The 20,944-nt window shown below is 36.6% G+C and overlaps 1 protein-coding gene across 4 annotated transcripts; it reads right to left on the bottom strand.

Moving 5' to 3' along the window:
- Window positions 1-5,784: 5,784 nt before the first annotated feature.
- Window positions 5,785-18,976, bottom strand: LOC108982392. 4 transcript variants are annotated; one of them, XM_035685977.1, is made up of 13 exons: window positions 18,715-18,854; window positions 18,315-18,524; window positions 18,007-18,057; window positions 12,448-12,578; window positions 12,207-12,323; window positions 11,927-12,046; window positions 10,884-10,960; window positions 9,603-9,772; window positions 9,257-9,310; window positions 7,291-7,400; window positions 6,711-6,824; window positions 6,488-6,613; window positions 5,785-6,369 (listed from the first exon to the last, which is right to left on the bottom strand). In XM_035685977.1, exons 2-13 carry the CDS (start codon window positions 18,489-18,491, stop codon window positions 6,342-6,344), a joined length of 1,275 nt encoding a protein of 424 aa, XP_035541870.1. In that variant the 5' UTR covers window positions 18,492-18,524; window positions 18,715-18,854; the 3' UTR covers window positions 5,785-6,341. The 4 variants fall into 4 exon arrangements, with proteins under 4 accessions (XP_035541870.1, XP_035541872.1, XP_035541877.1 ...); XM_035685979.1 differs by having other exon boundaries at window positions 5,837-6,369; window positions 18,686-18,857; XM_035685984.1 differs by lacking the exon at window positions 18,715-18,854 and adding an exon at window positions 18,877-18,976 and having other exon boundaries at window positions 5,842-6,369.
- Between the last annotated feature and the right edge of the window lie 1,968 nt (window positions 18,977-20,944).

The following is a 20,944-nucleotide window of genomic DNA, read 5'->3' as shown; positions in this document are numbered from 1 at the left end:
ATAATAAACTTCCCAAAATATCAAGTCATTAGAATACGACAAAATTACTTAATAAAATTCTTCAATACTCATAAACCTTCTATATTTAATCCACTATGCTTAAATCATCCCACCCATACTCTATAATCTTGATCCTTAGTTGAAATATTCAAATTATCTGAAAAATATTGTGGAGATCAGATGTGAGTTATCAACAACTCAGTAACTAGAGAATATATATTAGTATATAAATATGAGCGTTTACAGAGTTTAGAATGCATAACAAAATATTTACTTTCATAATGCAAAACAAAATATTTTCTTTCAGAATGCAGAATCCAACATTTTATCAAAATATCGGAGCGAAACTTTTAAAAACATTCTTATTCAAAAATATTTTGGCATATCATAAACTGAGACATTATCTTCATACCACACCGGAGCATCACATTCGGACAGAGACCATATTTAATACCCGTGATAGGTTATAAACCACCATTATGCCTGGTGGGACCGTATGCCACTATTATACTTCTGGCTGAGCCGTATACTATATTTAACCCCCGTGGTAGGATTATAAACCACCATTATACTCGTAGTGGAGTTGTTTGCCACTATTATAATCGTGGCATACAACTCCTTTTCTTTCATACAATTATACTTTTTTGCAGTTTAGAAATAGAATACTAAAATAAACTCATATCTACATCAGTCATGATAGAAAATATTTCATTCTTATATAGATTTTATGAGTATGCAAACCACATATCTGAGATTTTTGTAAGGTTTCTTTTCAAAACAAACATGCATATTTTTAAAATCAACTTTAGTCATTTTCTTTCATACAAAGTCTAGTATAGGAACCTCGCTTACCTGAACTTTTTATTTCTCTGAATTTTTCCACAATAGTGCCAAACAAAATCAATTGTCACCTATAAAAATAGACACATAACTTAATTAAATCTCTAATTAAACCCATATTTTGATATTTAATCCTGAAATACTAAAATAACCTATTTTCCTAAAGTTCTCGTAACCCTTAAATAAATCAACATCTACTAAGTATTTTTTACTAATACATCAAAAATCTAAATTACTTTCCACCTTCAAGCACCTAATTCTCCTAGTTTTATCAATCATATTCAAAATATAAATCCTACAATGAACATTTATTGGCAGAGGTTTTTACATAATTTAAACGAGTGGCATTTTTTGTAATAACACTAAACTTGTGTACAGACTTATATTATGAAACTACCACAAAAAGCAAGCTTTTGTTCTGAGAATGAGTGGTGAGCACCGTGTGGTTCGAAAAATTTCCTACGTCCACAGAACTGTAGAAATCTTATTAACTAGAGGAGATTACAATCACTCAATCTCAACTCACACTCTCTAGGACTTTTTACTCTCTCACACAATATGTACTCACTTGACAATTATTTTCTCTCAAAAAATGTCAAGTGAGAGAGAACAATTGTCAAGTGAGTGTAAAACAAGTCAAATATAACATGTTTATAGTAAATGGCATTAGAAACCCTAATCCGGGAAAAAAAATACATTATTCGCTTTAGCGGCATATCGAGCACGCCTCGAACGAATAGTCAATGAACATTGGCTAGAGCGAAAACTAGGGTTTGTGTCTAGCTCGAGCCTACTGTCAGGCACACCTCAAGCGAACTCATGGGTTGAGCTTCGCTCGAGCCAACTACCGAGGGCATGTCAAGCGAACTCACGGGTTGAATTTCACTCAAGCGCATGTCAAGCAAACTCACTGTTCCTCGACTCTCTACTCACAGACCAGTCTCCACATGCAACCCAACAATCTCCCACTTGGAGAATGGGTCTTCACATGCCAGCCACTATTTCCAGCCAAGCCCTATCATCTCAGTTCACAGATCCCGTCTTCAAGCCAGAAGACACACTGAAGTCAAGTCCGACTTCAGTCTTCCACATACATCGCCCTTAGTCAGCACATTCACTGGGCAACTCAAATCTCTCATTGCACTAGGAGTTTCCGGTCTCAAACCCATCCTCAGCCAACTTTCCCCAACTTTCATGAGGAAAGGCAAAGCTGACTCCCTTTGGCTTCCTCACATGTTTAAAGTGATCAAGCCTGTCTTTTTGCACTCTTGTATTTCCCTGCACATCACTAGATGTTGATGTTAAATACAAAGAGTCATATCTCTTACCATGCGCTAAAACCAACGCACTCGTAGTGATCTTCCAAGCTTCTCCAGAGAACGTTACAGCATAACTGTTGTCATCAAGTTGTCTCACAAAGATCAGGTTTTTCTTCAGATCTGAAAGGTGTCTAACTTGCTGTAAAGTCTACATGCCCCTATTTGGAAGTTTGATGTGCACATCACCCACTCTCATTACATCCAGTGCCTCTTTATCAACTATATACATCTTCCTGAAATCACCAACAACATAATTCTGCATGATTTCTCAATGTGAGAGGTGCTATGGAATGAAGCCCCTGAATCCAACACCCAATCATCAATCAGACTATGCACTGCAAGAAGTAAGTCATCATGAATTTCTTCTACCACTACATTCACCGCATCATCCTCAACACTTTCTTGATTCCTGTAGTTTTTCTTAATATGGCCCAGCTTGCCACAACTCCAGCACGTGATTTGCTGTCCCGTCTTGCTCTTCCCCCTTTTCTTGGAGCTTGACCTATTATGTCCTCTGCCCCGATTGTCAACATTGGGCCGATCCCGAACTTAAGAACTCACCAAAGTCTCTCCTACGTACCTCTTTAGCAAGGATCATGTCACGTACGTCGTCGTAGTTCAATTTCATCTTGTCGGCTGAACTATTCACAATCATTCTTATGACCTCCCAATTATTTGGCAGTGATGCCAACGGAATCAACACTCTGATCTCATCATCAAACTCAATCTCTACTGAAGACAATTGATTTGTGATCATATTGAATTCATTCAAATGTTAGGCCACAAACATACCTTCTAAAATCTTCATATTGAACAATTTCTTCATCAAGTGCACTTTATTATTAGCCTATGGCTTTTCATACATACATAACAAAGTCGTCATGAGATCCGTTGTGGTTCTCTTCTTACTGACATTGTGTGTCACTGTTCTGGACAAGGTCAACCAAACAATCTCCAAAATCTATCGATCTAACAGGGTCCACTCAGCATTATCCATGCTCTCCGGCTTCTTTCCCAACAGTAGAAGATGGAGCCTCTTCCCATAGAGATAGTCCTCAATCTGCATCTTCCAGTACCCAAAATCAGTGTCGTTGAACCTCTCTATCCCAAATGCTTTCACTTGATCTCCAGCCATCTCTCTCCTTCACATCCAACCTGTCTCTTAATACCAGTTGTTGTACTAAACACATACACCAAAGATGGGAAACAAAAGTAAAAACAAACACGATCAAGCACACAACACACAATATTCGAGGTTCGACAAATTGCCTACATCCACAGAGTTGCAGAAATCTTATTAACCAGAGGAGTTACAATCACTCAAACTCAACTCACACTTTCTAAAGCTTTTTGTTCTCTCACACAATATGCACTCACTTGACAATTAGTCTCTCTCAAAAAATATGCTGAAATTCGTGCAAAATAAGTCAAATATAACATATTTATAGTAAACAGAACTGGAAATCCTAATCTGACAAAAAAATACATTCTTCACTCGAGCGGCATGTCGAGCGCACCTCGATCAAATAGCCAATGAACATTGGCTTGAGCGGGGTGTCGAGCATGGCTTGAGTGAACACTAGGGTTTGTCTCACTCGAGCCCACTGTCGAGCGTACCTCAAGCGAACTAACGGGTTGAGCTTCGCTCAAGCCCACTATCGAGCACATGTCGAGCGAACTCACTATTCCTCGATTTTTTGCTCACAAACCAAGTCTCCACATGCAATCCAACATAGCGAAGGTTCGGCTCATGGTTGATCTATTCCAATGAGGATGGTGGTCCTGTGAAAGGTGTTTCCCGTGGCTACAAGCACTGGTCTACGCCAGTTGCAGCGTTTCCCTAGTAGCAACTTACGGCTTGCCCTCCCTGGAAGGCTACTGCTCCGTGCTATAGGGGCTGGGGAGAGGAGACGGCAACAACGTGGTGGCTGAAGAGGGAGACGTGGCTGCTGGGCTTCAACGTGGGGAGGTTTTCCTTTCTCTCAACCTGTTCAGGTGTTACAGTTGAGAAGTATGGGCCGGTTAGCTAAAACGTAGGGTTGGCAGCTTGTGAAGGTGTAGCAGGGTAGGCCTTGGGCAATGGTTGGCGGCAGTAACAGGGCTTGGCAGTTCTACATGCATGAGATAAATATATCATGTATAAATATATATATATATATATATATAGGTGATTGGAAAACCTAGAGAAAGGAGAGGGAGAAACGTGCATGGGTGTGGAGTCGTATGTGGTGGGAAGTTTCTAAAAACATATGGATGCTGGGATCTATCAATTTAGAGCACAAACAATTATGGGTCTTAATAACTAGGTTGGGTTAGTTAAAGTGGTTCATATAATTTTTTCGGCTTACCGTATTTGCATGGATCGATCATTTAATAAATAAAAATAGATCTCAACTCAACTGTTAAAATAGCTCAACTTGTCTCATAAATTTTTCAGGCCAATTCCCAAATAAATAGATCTCACATGGTCCATTGACTAATTTTAACTTAATTCTTAAGCACAATAAAAATTCATATAGCACCGAAATAAATTTTGAGACCCGTAGCCTACTCCAAAATTATTCGTTAATATTTCAAGTGGGCTTTTCATACTTATTAACCTAAAATAAAAAATTTGTAGCACCTGTGATTAGCTTGAGCTTGGTTCTCGACCTGGGTGTTACATCCTCCCCCCTTAAAAAAATTTCAGCTTTGATATTTGTTGCACTTAAAGCAAAGTAACAATGATCGCTCTAAAGCAAGCACTACAAGAGAAGAGTGAAGCTTGCCTCTTGAGCGAGCAAAGAGTAAAGGGAAAATGCTCGCCCACAGAATAGAAAGTTATCATGCCCAAGGCGAGTATAAGCGTTAGCAAAGAGCACTTGCTCCGGGGTGAGCAACACCGGGCAAGTAAAGATTGCTCACAACCAGCGCGAGCACTATGAGGAACAACAATGCTCGTCAGCCCAAGTGAGCACACTGAATAGTAATAATGATCGCCCTTAAACAAGCACATGTCGACCAAATGGACTCTTTTAATTCAACTAAAATTTGTTTTTCATAGCAGCGGAAGTTAGTCCGAAACTCAATTTAGAATATTGACAAAAATATTAATAAGGAGAAAAAATATTATACAACATTATATATTTAATATCACAACTGATTACAAAATCATTTTCTTTAAAAGAATCTTTTAGATATTTTTCATGGCGTAACACTACCATTCAAATTGAAAGTAGTTGTTAAAATTTAAACAATCCAATTGATAAATTTTACTTAATCCGTGTAATGGGGTGTGTTCATATCTCACGGACATGTTGATTCGAGAGGGAAAAAAAAAAAAGTAAGCATAATTCAAGGAATTGCATTTGGGAGACATGGGACCAGGTAAAATGGGTTTGGAAGGGCATGTAAAGATAATTGAAAAATGATTAATCCGCAACTCTTTTACAACAATTTTATAATTCTAAGTGAAATAGAAAGTCATTTTGTAAATTGTAAATAGGTTATAAAATAATTATAAATATATTATTACCCAAATTTGATCCTATATACCCAGTGGGAGCATCGTTTTCAAAATGACAATGCATATTTGCTCAAATTTGATTCAAAAGCATCCTATCACAAACATTAGTAGTCCTTTCCAAATCTTAAGACACACACGCACGTGTGTGTGTGTGTGTGTGAAAAATTAGACCAAATAGTAACTGTAGTTTCACTATATGTCGACTGAAACAAGAATATCATCAGTATACAGTAAAATGTTCATAATTTATAAAGAGAACTCCTACGGACACCAAAAAATTACACAAATGTAAACCTACAAACTAACGTGGCTTTATAAGATCCGTTAGATCTACTTTATAATAAAAATAACTTTAGTTTGACGTACCATATCAAGCCACATCAGTTTGTGGTTTACTTTTGTATAATCTTTTGTGGCTAAAATATTTCCCTTTCTAAGAGTGCCCAATGAGGAGAAATGTTTTGGCCTTTTTTCTGTCCCCCATAGTTTTCACAGAAAAGGTTGCCAGAGATATCCACTAAATGATTCTATAAAAGCAATAACTGCTGTATAAAGATGTTCACCCCATCTTATTTTGGCTTTTGTACAATGCTTTTAGACTGTATATAACTTCTTAAAGCAACTTGAAGCATCACACCAGATGATCTTTTGAAAAATGTAAGGTGATGTTTGTCAGCTTACAAGATGGTGCAGCCCACTTCATCCCTATACAGAAAACAAAATTCCTCAGTGATAAGTACAACATTCTCTGATTTTGATATGGAAACGAGATGATGCAACACTCTCTGATTTTGATTTGGGAGTGAGATTAGATTATACATACCTCTTCGTGTCTTCATAATTACTCAATGTTTGCTGGAATTTGAGACAAATTGGACCTGTCTCCTGAAGATTCGCATTCTTTGGCCCAGCAATAAAAGCCTGAACAACAAACTGTGGAGTTCTTTCCCTATATCATTGAATAAAATACCAGTTGATCAGCAAACAATACAGAAAAGAAAAATACTCCACAGCTAAATAAATCTTTTTGCAGTCAACAAGCCTACCTCCCTTCATATTCTGATAACCATGCCAAATATGCCGCACCAAAATACATTGACACGAATGGCTTGGTTAGATCGTCAACAGAATCAATTCTATAAGCCTTGTAGCCCAACTCCCTATACACAACAGGGATAAGTACAAGAAAGTTTCAGCTTTGGTATAAAAATACAAAGGGGTTGTTTCAATCAGCACTATGCAAAAAATGGAAATAGTTGAGACATTAGTTTATAGGATTTGAACTATTTTTGTTTTGGCAACAAACAAAACAAGTAGTTCATGTTACTCCTGGAACGGTCAATTGAAATTTGGGCATATTGGGTTCCAATTACACAGAATCATTTTCATGGATTTTTAAATATCAATGTGGTAAGGACTCCATCTTACACAGATGAATCTTATTGCATTCACTAAGAAGCTTAAAATCAAATTAGATTATCAGACGTCCCAATACCCCAAAAGAAGCCAAAAGTCATAAATTTCTCATTCTAGTTGGCCAAAATATGAAAGCACAAATGGCCCTTAATTACTTAAACATTCCTCTACATAATCTCATAATTCAAATGTACTATGTTAATCACATACATGTAAAGCCAGAAAGCTGTTGAATAGTCAATTCCCATTATTCCAGGACGGGGGCCAACTCCATTGACAAAACGCATGTTAACAACCTCCGCAAGAGCACAAAGAACTGTCTGTGCACCCAAAACAATAATAGGAAAAAAATTAAAAAATACAATTGCAATAAGCAGAAGAAAAATAAGGAAGATAGAGTTGAGATGAAAACAGCAGTTTTTGGGAAGCTAAGATCAGCTATAGTTAAAAATTCCAGATGGCTTAACAATTTTCCTCGGTTGCCATAACTAAATTTAATCTAATTAGAGAAATGTCAGATTATAATGCTTCCCTGTTGGCATCTATCTTTGAGTTCATAATGAATTTCTCCACAACTTAGCAAATGTTAGTTCAAGCCCGAAGGGCGAAAATCATAGATCTAACAGATTACACTGTGGCATCATGCCCCAAGGTCAGGAAAAAAAATGACAAAAAGAAAATACTGGTTTAGAGTTTTTATTCTCGCCGCCATCTCACTGCCAGTCAGGAGTAAAACACCTCACGATTTCCCATTGTCAACAAAATTATTCAGACACACCTAACACTTCAAGATCGATGCTTGATTCAAAGGAAATATGTATGCTTAGACTGCAAATATATAAATAGAAAAGTAGAGGTACAAGCTTGAAAGTGTATATACGACAATTCCAGGATAAATGGAAAATACTTCACAAAATATAATGAATTAAAATTATGCAAGTATTTATCTAATATTCTGTAAATCCTATTAGATTGCATTTTAGTGACTGAATGACCCTAACGAGGCAATAGTGACAATATATCGTTTAAATGGAAAGGGGGGGAGGGGGATCAAATGTGCAATGCATCTTTGTCGTGTGCATGAGAAAAACTAAAGAGACCCGTTTACCACAAGCTAACAACTTTCATGACAAGGGCTCGGTCTGTAGTTTTAGCTTAGTATATAACTGAGAAATGCCTTTAACTAAAATATTTAGTTATGTATGTGTCTCTTATTCAAATCAACCAAAATACCTGAGGAAATATAACAAAGAACATGGTATATTAGATAATACTATTGATAAATACTAACAAACAAAAAACCTTAATATAATAAATAGTAATTTTAATATAGGAGAAATGCATATTGAAATGACTTGGGCACACCGATCTAGCCCACAAGCGGGCCTACATATGTGTGTTTGATGCACATGAAAAATATGGTTTAAAGAGACTCAGAATTACTTGGTCACACTTGGGTGGCCCTGATCAAGCCAACAAAGGTTCACCAGCAAGGGCCATCTTGTGGGCCATCCATGTGATGAAAGATGGTGGCCACTGGCCACCCCTGGCAGCCCAATCTGTACACTATGGTGGTGGCTCTTGGTGGCACGTTTTCTCCTTTCACTCTTTCATATTTTATCAATTTCTATTTTTTTGACTTTTGAAGATTTCATGATTTTCTATTTCAAAGATAATTTTTCTGTTTTTTATTTTTATTTTAGTGATAGAACTGACATGGAAGTAATACATCCATGTGTTGGCTTCTGATTGGCTAACACATGTATTATTCGCCACGTGGCACCTTGCAACATAAAAAACTGAGCAGGAGATCAATGGTAGGACAGAATTGTGAGCTGCTTAAAACTCAGCGATGAAATATGAGAAAAGTGAAAATTCAAGGAGCTTTTTGCAAAATGATGAAAGTCCAAGGACTGATTAGGCAATTAACCCGTCTAAAATTACGTCTCCCATCTAGTCACATTTGCGTATTTTTAATTAGAAGTATGTGTCTTACAACAGGTATCTAAACCAGCCAATCTTTCCTCAAAGAAAATTCTTGACAAAAAAAGCTAAATACAAACATATAATAGTAAACACAACTCCAACAAAAACATTAATGATAAAAATAAAGTCACGAAACACCATCTTATTTACAAGAGCTACACAAATTTTTCTAGATGAAGTTCACACTTACAGGTTTAACTGCTTTTGTGCTGAAGTGTTTTGACAAAATGATTTCAGCAACTGCCTGCAAGAATGTGTCAATATCAACATGATGACATTTGTCACATTCATATAAGCTTCAATTGTGCACCAGCAACATGCTAACTACAGGTGCAATAAGATCCTGAATGAGACCTTTGTCATTATCCACTATATTATCTTAAAATGAACAAAAAATATAAATCATAAATGAAATCTTAATGGAAATATTAATGGATAAAGTCAAAATGTGGGAGGGAAAGAGAAGAAAAAATAAAGCACAGATCCACGTTATGGAACTAATAACTTAAGGAATGTTGATTGTAATGGACTCATACCTTTAGTTCCACCCGTGAGAGATAGGGCCTTTTGCTGTCATCATGGGAAAATCGCACTTTTCCCCGTCTCTCTCCAGATTTAGTCCACTCTTTAAGGACCTCAGGATGATTCCACAATTCTTCCATGTCCTCTGGAGAAGCTCTAGAGTCCCAATATGTGTAAACAACGCCTGCTTCATCAGTATAGACACAAAAGAAAATCACCCATTATTATAACAGAACTAAAATAAAATCAACAACAAAATGTTCCACTTGTATAGAGAAATTCTGGAAAGAGTAGATAACATTAGTGACAACATTTGCCTAGTTTGAAGTTGAATAGAAGTAAAGGAGAGCTGAAGGAGCATCATGCATCATTCACACTAAAAAACCTTAAAATGGTGCATTAGTCCATTGCAGTCAACTACAATAATTAAATTATCAAAAATACTGCTTTAGAAGAATTCTGCATCTGATCACAATTTGTATTGGAGTTGTCTTTTAATACGACTCAATCTTTTGAATTCATCTAGCAGTATCAGCTTTGGAAATAGAATATTTTACTTTAATTTCACCGCATTAGTGGGTAAAACAGAATAATATGCACAGGACCAAGTCAGCTAGCAACATATTATACTTGGATAGTATTTCCTCCCCCCCACAAGGTTCATAAAATCTTGTGCTCATGAAAAAAAAAATGCTTATTGTTTTAACATCTGCAAGATGCATAGGAAAAAATAATTAACTTTAAATTTTATTATATTTTTTAATTATGTTTATAATGTGCTAGTAGAATTGTTTGAACGCTAACTTCTTTGATTACTGAGGAAAGAAAAAAGAAGTATTATAGAGAGAACAAGACAAAGTGTTACCGGTCCATTAATATTCTAAATTGTCTAAAATTTATGAACGGCGTTGCCAATTATTTTAAATATTAAGCAGTTAAATATATAATCATTTAATGCAGAAATGGATTAAGTGGCTCAATAGAAGCAGACATTCTACTTCAAAAATTATATACATAATAGTTGACCGATGTTCCAAATATAAAAAAGAAATTGAAAACATTAAAAAAAATCAAACAGCTAAAAAACAGAAAAATGTTTGGAATCCAATTATCACAACAGAATCGAATAATATTCGAAGAAGTAAGAAAGATGCTGTGATGTTTGTTGTTTGAAAAGTTTTGACAAGTAGGCACTGAAGTGAAACGAGGCAAATGGTTATAACTTATAAATTCCTATTTTATATTCTGAACATGAATGCTGAGCATGAAACCCAAGTAGCTGGAAAAGGGACAACCAGGAGTTTGTGAAGCAGGTGCAGGTGTTGTAGATGTTGAAGCATCATTCGACAAAGGACCATTATCAAATAATTTTCTGCAAAAAGAAACAATACAATAGCAATCAATTTCAGAAAATTTTCAGAGGTTATTAAATTAATCTTACGAGACATTGGCTTTGCTTCTTATAGGCAAGGGATCCTGCTTTCTAGTTAGATGTGTCAAAATTACAGCATAATTTACCTACTGCTATTTCTGCAGCAACTTATACATTGTTTACAGGCACTGGAATAAATAGTAGCAAATATCATGGGGCTATTCCAGTCTTTTGGACAAAGGCGTCATTTATACAAACAAAGATATAGGCATGGATGTGTGTGTAGAATAGCATGGATATGTGTGCGAATTATGGAACTCTATGTTTCTGAGCCTTGAACATATTACTAACTTGGGTATTCTCAAGCAAAATTTTTAAAGCATGGACCTCTTTCTTGGTGATAGTGCAAATTTATGTAACAGAAACCAGTATATTAGACACATTCAGGGCTTGAATGAAAATGGGGATTGTAAGATCAAACATAAGTTAACTGTTAAAAGTTTGAGATGACTTTTTGTCTTCTAAAATTCATCCAAAAAGAAAAGATTGGCAACTCAATTTATGGCTACTCTCTCACCATCCCTGAACAAAGAAGTAAAAGATCTATTGTCATCACAAAAGAGATAAAAACCTTCAGCATGATACCATATCACCATATATTATGCTAATTCTCATTTTCACCATGTTACTTACAAATTAACATTAAAATAGACAGTATTAAAGTAGAGGAAGAAGAAGAGGGTGAAATTAAGCTTCTACCCGCACATGTAAAGAAAGTATGGAAAGGACATATTCAGACATAGCAGCAATGAAGTATCATTGCATGTTCATCATATATACAACATCCTAAGGGGGTTGAGCAAACAACATATTTTCCAGTCCACCTCTTTTTTAAGTGATCTAAGTACTCCAAAATGCTAGTTTTTACATAATTTCCAAATCATCATAACGGATAGAAAACAACACCTGGATGGAAGACATTCTTTGACTGAAAGATACCGTTTCCAATATGCCAAAGTTGATTTATGAGTTGCCTTTTTTGGACCCCTTTTATATGACCTAACTATGAACTCTTCACTTCTTTCTCTGCAAAAGGGTAGCATAAATCACAGCACCAAGAAAATCAATTTGTAATCATGTCAATTCTCGCTATTAGATTTTGTTTGTAACAATACGGATACATTATGAGCCTAAAAAAGGCATGCATGGAAGAGGGACCTGCAAGAACCATATTTTTTTAACTTACGTATGCTCAAAATTGCATAACCACTGAATGTAAGCAGCACCAAGATATATGCTTACAAAAGGCCGGAATAGAAAATCTGGATTCCCCTCCCCTTCATATGACCTGTACCCCAACTCACTGCAAGGAGGTTGCAGTGTCATTTGACAAACATAATATGAGTTAGATAGGCAAGATAAAAACTCTCACCTCCCTTTGAAAGCAGTTACATGCTTAAAAGAGGATCAGGACATGCAGTTGGTACCTGACCAGCCACTCAGCAGTTTTTAGTGAAAGTTGCATGATCCCTATAGTAGTATCCTTAGTTTTTCGGTCATACCGCATAGCAAGGGGTTGTCTGTCGCTTTCAAGTTCAGCAATAGAACATATCATATCCTGCAGCAAGGAAGGGATTCCAAACATGGACAGGTCAGAACGGAATTACAAGCAACATTTCTGAGTTAACAAAAAAGACAATCTTTGCAAAAATTTGTAGCAATTTTTTCAGTAAAAGACAAGCCGATGCAAGAGTTACACTTTACTTCAAATCCAGAAAACCATGAGATCCTTGTTTGGGCCTCTTCCTGGTCTTGTGGGAACCTTCAGTGTTGGTTGAAGTAAAGCGTATCAAGACTAATTGAGAAGTGTATGAATTTATGATCCTTGTTAAAGCTTATTTTGCAAAATCGAAAGATCCACCAATTTTACCCAAAATCCAAAAATTACTTTATTGCAACTTTACAGGATCCCTGTTTTTCATTCAAATGTTGTGGGTGAAAAATTTGATCATTGATGACATTGGAGGATAAATCCATTTATACATTACTCTTTATACGTCAAAGCATGCTAGATTGGAAATGCTTGATATTTGGCATGATGATAGCCAAGACATTTTTAAGACAGCTAATTATATTATACCAGTTTTTGTAATACAGGAACACTTTGGAAGGCATGTTAAGAACTCATGAATTAAGAGATGACATGTTTATATCCTGGTCAAGAAGGAAGATACAGTATGAGGTTGTGGGAATGACTTGTAAGAATGATGGACTGATTATATACACAAATATACTCAGATATGTGACAACAGTAAATACGATTTGATATAGGCCAAAACGAGAGGAAGGAAAGGCCAATATAGTCAAATTTGTAAAAGAAGTTTACATATCATGACTTAAGTGAAAAAATGGTCTTCAAAGAATACATCATGTCTTTTCCTGATCACATCAAACAAACATCTTTGAACAAAATAGAGATGCATTCACTAGAAATACATTCTCATTAGATAGAAAGGGTAACAGATACCAACTACTCATTCTTGGCCGAACAAGCATTAGCATCGAAAACCACTAATGCACCTTGGAGTAAAGCATCAAACAATTCCAAAGGGCAGAAAAACATAAGCTGAAGTGAAGAGGGCTCATTGGCAACTTCCAAGAGTTCCATCATCAATATTATTTATATCACAACCTCAAACAACTGTTTCACAGAAACTTTGGACCGCAGAAAAACATCACCCTAGAGGAGCCAAGGAAGCACAGCACTATTCTTCTAGTTTTTAAAACAATGGAAATTCTCAATAGCTGCTATTTTTTAAAACAGTTAGCCTGTCCATAAGCAAGGTCGTAATGTTATGAACCGAGAAGATTATTTGCTAGGCCTGCACAAAGAATCGCAGCAATAGAGGAAAAAAGTTTTTTTTTTTTTTTTTTTTATGGCTACTTCGAGGTAGCCATGACCTCCTAATACAGTAACACTTTTTTTAATAACCTAAACAATGATTTAACCAATATAAAGGAGGGCTATATTTATAGGCATCAGAAGATCTAATCAACTTCCTGATAAGACTTTGATTTGGTATCTAATATCAACACAAATCAATTAAAATAACCCAAGAAATAAGAACTCCTTCCTTGAGTAATAACTAGACTCTTCGTCCTCTCAGTTCTCATGACCGCATGCAACTCCATCTCCGGCGCTTCTCACTGGAGTTAATCCCTCTTCTCATCTTTCCTTACTTTTCTTCCTTGTCTCCAGCCCGTCTTCTTTTTTGAGTTGCTTTGATGTAGGGCGATAGGTATTTAATGGTGGAATCAAAAACATTCGTATTCTTGAATGAGGGTGGTAACAAAATTTGCATTACTGAAAGTAGCAAAAGGCTAGTTATGTTCATCTACTTAACTGGGGCGTTGGCTTTATGAGTGGAAAAAATGGTAGAGGAATGCCTAGCCTCTTCCCGGCGTGAAGGTTTTTTCAGAAAACTGAGGATGGGTAACGAAGTTCTCACCATTCAACGCCAAGTCACCTCCAGGGGTTGTTTTTTGCAACTGGACGAGTTCGGGAATGGTAAGAGGAGGGGTTTACTGGCCATCCCTGAAGGTTTAAAGGGTAATGGATGGGAAGGTTTTGTGTATCACCTTAGACTGGTTGCTGGCTCTAAAGCCCCTATTTTTTAAAATGCAAACAGATTGCATACTGAGTGTCACCAGATTGCAAGTGTTAGACGTGAGGGCGAGTCTAGTAGTGGGTTGAATGCGGGGAAGCCCCTCCCTTCTAAAGGTGCCTCGTTTGCTTCTGTCTTGAGGTCTCCGGCATGTCCTCCGGCAGGGTGCAGCTTTGTCATGGGGGTTGACACGAGTAAGGTGTTAGGGGGTGAAAGCAATAAGAGACGGGATCCATCTGAGGCCAATTGTCGCCTAGTGCAATCTGGCATGGGAGGTGGGAGGCTCTCTAACAGGTGCTGAGGGTGGGGGAAGTGGAAGGTGTCATGTGGGCTATCAAAGCTCAGTTGTCGGGATTCATGGAGGAGGTTAGGGAACTAATGAACAAAGTCGACATGGGCCTGGGCCTGGTTATGGGCTTGGGTTGCGGGCCGCCTAGGTCTGCAGTGAAGCCTAAGCCAAACACAGCTACAGCAGATGTAAGCCGAGCAACGCCTGGGTCTAGGCCTACATTGAAAGGGCATGTCCCAAAAACTATTGGGCTTGTGGGGTCGACCCAAAAGCCCGTCCATCCTGAGTGGCGGGCTAAAAGCCTCTCTCGGGCCCGTGAGCCTTCTATCTTGGGGCCCATCGGTGGTTGCTCCAACCACCTCTCTGACGTCACAGAAAGGGGTCGCCGAAGAACCTCCAATTCCAACTAGGGCTCAATCCCCGACCACAGCAGGGGTGCATAGCTACGATGAGGCATCAGTGTCAACAAGGTTGGCTCGGAAGATTGTTGCTGCCTACTTCCATTAGGAGCATATAATAAAAGTGGACAATGTGCTCCTTAATTTCAGTGTTGTCCGTAAGTACCCTACCTTCCAAATGTAGAACCTCAATGGCATTGTTCCGTCAATGGGAATTAGCTATTCTGTAGAAAAACTTTGTGCTCTTGTCCCCCTCCTTCAACCGAAGAGTTCAAGATTTTTGTCTCCAAAAGATCTCCTCCATAAGGGTGATTTTTTCCAGCTCGATTACAACAGCCATTTTCCTTGCCTTGTCTTCCACAAGAGCCCATGATTTTTGTCTTCAAAATATCTCCTCCATAAAGAGGTCCCAGCAACCTCTTTATCATCAAAACATTGCAGCTCTTAAAAAAGAATATGCCACTGGTCATGAATGTTCCCAAAGACTTCCATATTCCATATTTTCAGATCATTTTTCAGGGCTTTAAGTTTCCAAGCCAAAACAAAACTAGGAGTGCTCAAAACTTGGTATGAGGACCACTACAATCTAACCTTGTCCGTCAACCCATCTACTTTCAGCAACATATTCTCAAATTGAAAGTATCTCCTTCACTCATGGAGACCCCCATAATCCAATAAAAGGGGAAAATATGGTCGGAGCAAAGCCTAGGAAGTCGTTTTTTAAAAAGGTTAGGAAAGTGGGCCTCCCAAGAGGGAGAAATAATGAATCAGTCCAGCCTAGACCAAGCCCGCCCATTGGACCAAGTGAAGTCTCCCCCAGCCAAAGGTAAATCAACCATCTCCAACTCAAAGATTAGTACTAAGAAATCAGCCATGGCCGAACCCATGATAGAGTCCCCCGAACTTTCACTTGGAAACCGAGTATTGTGAAAATCCCCGCCAATATACCACAGTCCCTCCCACCAACTGCACAAACCAGCAATCTCATCCCAAAGAAGCCTTCTATTATTGTCATCATTAGGCCCGTATACGCCAGCAAAACCCCACCCAAAACCATCATCAACGTTCACAAAAGAGCAAGCCACCAAAATTCACTGATATACTCCTCCACCAAGTTGACTACTCTCTTATCCCACATCATTATAATACCCCCTAAGGCACCCTTGGAAGCAAGGGAGGCCCATCAAGCATAAGAGCAATCCCACAAACTTCTGATTAAGTTTCTGTCCACAATCTTCAGTTTAGTCTCCTACAAACAAATTACATCAACCTTCCATTTCCGTATCATATTCTTCACCTAAAGGAGCTTGCTCGGATTGTTCAAATCCCAAACATTCCATGAAAGAATCTTGGGCTTCATAAGACACAAGGATTCCCCCTATTGTTGTGCCTCCCCCTACTAGAACTTCCTTCCGGGAGGACAGGTTGCTTTGGATTCATTCAGGGAACAAGAACGTCTCGGTAAACTCCTTTTATAAGGTTATGTCGATCCATTCTTCCATTGTCTTCCCTTGGAAGAGCATTTGGAGGAGTAATGTTCCCATCAAGGTTGCTTTCTTTGGCTGGTTGGCCTCCCATGGGAAAATATTGACTAATGATAAGTTAAGAAAGCGCAGTATTGTTATAACAGATTGGTGCTTTATGTGCAAAAGAAATGGTGAATCGGCAGATCATCTTCTTCTTCATTGCGACATGGTTAATGCTCTGTGGGATGAAATCTTTACTAGGCTTGGTATTGCTTGGGTCATGCCTAGGAGGGTGGTAGATTTACTGTCATGTTGGAGAGGTATTCAGGGCAATCATCAAATAGCAGCTGTATGGATGATGGTGCCTCTATGTCTCATGTGGTGCACTTGGAACAAACGGAACAGTCGTTGTTTTGATAACAAGGAACGTTTGATGGGACGGTTCAAGGACTTTTTCTTTCATACATTGTTACTTTGGGCTTTGGCTATTGTATTTAATGGGATTAGTTTTAATGACATTTATGCCGTTTTCCACAGTGCTTAGCTTGTAATTAGGTTCATTTCTTGTATACTTCATGTGTAAATTCTTCTTACGTATAAAAAAAAAAGTAATAACTAGAGACCTTTTTTTTTTTATATAGGAAATACCTAGAGACCTAATTGACTACTGACAACAAATAACAACTTGAAACAAGAAGTAACAAGACAACTTGAAACCCGATAAAATATACTTAATATTCCTACCCAAAGATTCTAAGACATTCACTGTGTGTTTATAAATCACTATCGATCAAAATAAATAAATAAATCACTGCAGCCCTGTTTCCACACTTAATATGTCCTTAATCAACTGATCTTAAAATGTGCAAAGTCATATACTTTCATACGAGTCTGTCTCTGCCTTATAAAAAGATGCTCTGGCATAATTAGCTGACAATCACACATAACTTCAGAATCCAGGTTCAGTCTAATCAGTCCTCAAACCATGTCCTACGGTGTTTTTTTTTCTCCCCTCTAAGAAGTTGCAGTTTTCTATCAAGGAAATGAGGATAAATGCAAATTAAAAAATAAATAAATCCAGAATGCTTTTTGATATCAAAAAACTTAAAAATCATATTCAGGTCGCACTGATGATTTAGGAATAAGGACACTCTAATAGAAGCATATTCCTGGAAAATAAAATCATTAGAGACTTGGAGTATTATATTTCGTTGAAAAGAAGACGTACGAGATCTATTCGTGAATCGAAATGTCTGCGGACAACAATCTCAGCCACAGCCTGGAATAGCAACACCTGATGTAAGTTAATAATAGATAACAACTAATCACATCTAAGCATATCTATCAAAATCAAGCAATTTTAAATATGATTGGTAGCGTCATTTGTTCTGAGAAATTGAAGAAATGTCATGTCATTATGAAATTAAGCTGGCAACAAACCAAAATGTAATATAGAACTGAGTCAAATCCAAAAGTATGAAAAGCAGACATGATAGAACATTGGTTTGTTATCTTTAAAGAAGCAATTTGATTTACCTTCATTTCAGTTTGTGTCAAATAAGGCTGTCCATCCGGATCTCGAGAGAGGTGAACTTTTTGTTCTCTAGACTCTCCAGCATCTAACCATTCAGTCCTCACTTCGGGAATACTCCACATTTCTCCCATGTCAATTGGATCAATGCAATCATCCCAGTATTTGAAGCTGACAGCCATCCTAGCAATACTGCAGAATCTTTCTTATAACATCTGAAACAAAACAAAAAACAAAAACAAAATGGATTATATGCACGTAAATGTGGGTGGAAGACATTTATGCAAGCAAATGCAAGGTAACCCATGTTTCATTTCTTTCTGGTGTACTCAAACGTCGGAACCCAAATACAAAGATGCACTATACAACAACGTACGAAGGGACAGAGAGGGAAAGGGCATTAACAGATTGGGTGGAGGAACCGAATCCCTCCCAAGCCCTGGTTATGGAGAAATGGAAACCAATGGACAAGGAAAGCAAGCACCTAAAAAGAATGATAGAAAAACGAATAACAAAAACAAAAAATGGGCATTGTATGGATGCAGACTGAGGGTCGACCATTGTTACCGGGAATGTCACTGAAAATGGTTGGTCGCAAATGTTGTCAGAGGGTGACACTTGGTTCGCCAACCTGCCTAGTCTCAGGTGGTAAGGGACTCTGTTAAGATACGTGGCCAAGCTCATTCTAGTATTACCTGGTATTACCATATCTTTTCGTGTTTTTAAACGGAGAAAAGACTATTTTCGTGTTCGGGTTTAAATTTATTCTATCATTATAAGTTATAAACACAATTAGAATATATAAAAATATAATTTATATATAATTTATTAAATTTATTTTATAATTTAACATATCGCATCAATTCAACCAATTTATAAATTTATTTTTATATAATCCTTTTATATTTAAAATATTTCTCTTCTATCATATATCCATTAGATTCTAACAAACGGTATCGCTACCCACTTCTATTATTTTACCTCCATCTTTAAAATTATTATTAGTTTAAATTTATTTTTTGTGTTTTTTATTAATTTTTTAAAATTGTAAAGAAAAAAATACACAAATATCCTGATGTTAACATATTTAATCATTTAAAATTTTAAATATACTAACAAAATGTCAAAGACCTTGAACGGACAAAATAATGGTGTTAACTAACATTATTCCTAACAAAAATATGGCATCTCACGTCATCACTGCGTAATTAAACATACAAAATATTATGTTAAAAAATAAAGAATCATATAATAAGTTCTGAAAAATCTTTTTAGGAATTGAAAAAAAATATAAAAAAAACTATGGATAGGGGCAACGAACATCTCATGTCGCGCGCCCAGGGTGCATTGATATGTTCCCTTTGGGCCTTTCGGTCTTGGACAACTAATCTTTGAACAGGCATTTAACACTTTTAATTCTTTATTTTTTAAAAATAACCATTTTATTTTATATAATTTTTTTAGTTGAGAAATGATATTTATATTTTTAAAGTATTTAAGTCTCGCGCACTCTTTTTTAAAAGGAAAAAAAAAAAAAAAGTGGATTCCACTATTTTATGTGAGTTTCAAATTTATCGATTTTTTTCAAAGACTGTATCTAATATTATTCTTTTTAATTTGTTGGAATTATCTCTTAAGTTATTGTTTCAAAGATTCATGTTTGGTTGTTATTTCTTTAATATTTTGTTTTACTTTTAGATTGGTTGCAAGAGTATTAAGTTTTTATAATCAAATGGAGTTTATCTTCTAATTTGTAAATGATCTTAGACAGATTTACACAATCATGATTAAATACAAGTTAATTAGTTTTTTTTAGAGCCCGGCTATACATTAGCCGCACTCTCCACACACCTTACATGGTGTTTTTTTTTTTTTTTTTTTTATTGAACACATTAGGTGTGTTGCGGCTATAGCCAACAGTAGGCTGATGTAACTAATTTTTCTTTTTCTTATTCAAACAAAGTTTTATTGCATTCTCTCTAAAAAGAAAAGAAAGGTTCAAGAATGATAGTGCAATGTTTAAGATTCAAGTATAAATTAATTTTGGTTGAAGATATCGATTGATTAAGAACAAAGCTTTCTTAAAAGTTTGCCAATTGCCATCCTTAGGTGGGTACGTACCAATCTAGAGACTAGAACCACCTCTCCTAATAACAAACACATCCCATGCATGCATGCATGTGATCATATGATATGCTGCTTAAATCTTATTATCTCATTGGCCAAAGTGCACGTGTGATTGGGTCCTACCTAATTCAACTATTCTAATACTATGCGAAGGAGGCAATCGAGGCAACGTCAAAGATGAAGAATGGTACGTCGATCTTACATGATTAATTCATGTTCCAACCATGAATTATGGACATTTTTGTTAGTTGGTACCATAAAATGGCATGAAAATTTGACATTTTTGTTCAAATATAATATAAATAATTAAATATACTTCTTTTAATTAACTTAATTTTGTAAGACGATGATTTTACATGATATCAAAACAGAAATTTTGAATTGTATTTTTGTCATCTCTAGTCACATCGACTTATAGATAACTTAATCACTGGTGTAAAGCCACTTAAAATACGACACATTAACCAGTGTGTTTTTGAGGTTGACAAGATTTTAGATAAAAAAGTAA

Source organism: Juglans regia, chromosome 2 (assembly GCF_001411555.2).
Source record: "Juglans regia cultivar Chandler chromosome 2, Walnut 2.0, whole genome shotgun sequence".
Lineage (NCBI taxonomy): Eukaryota > Viridiplantae > Streptophyta > Magnoliopsida > Fagales > Juglandaceae > Juglans > Juglans regia.
This window is presented reverse-complemented; position numbering and strand designations above follow the sequence as displayed.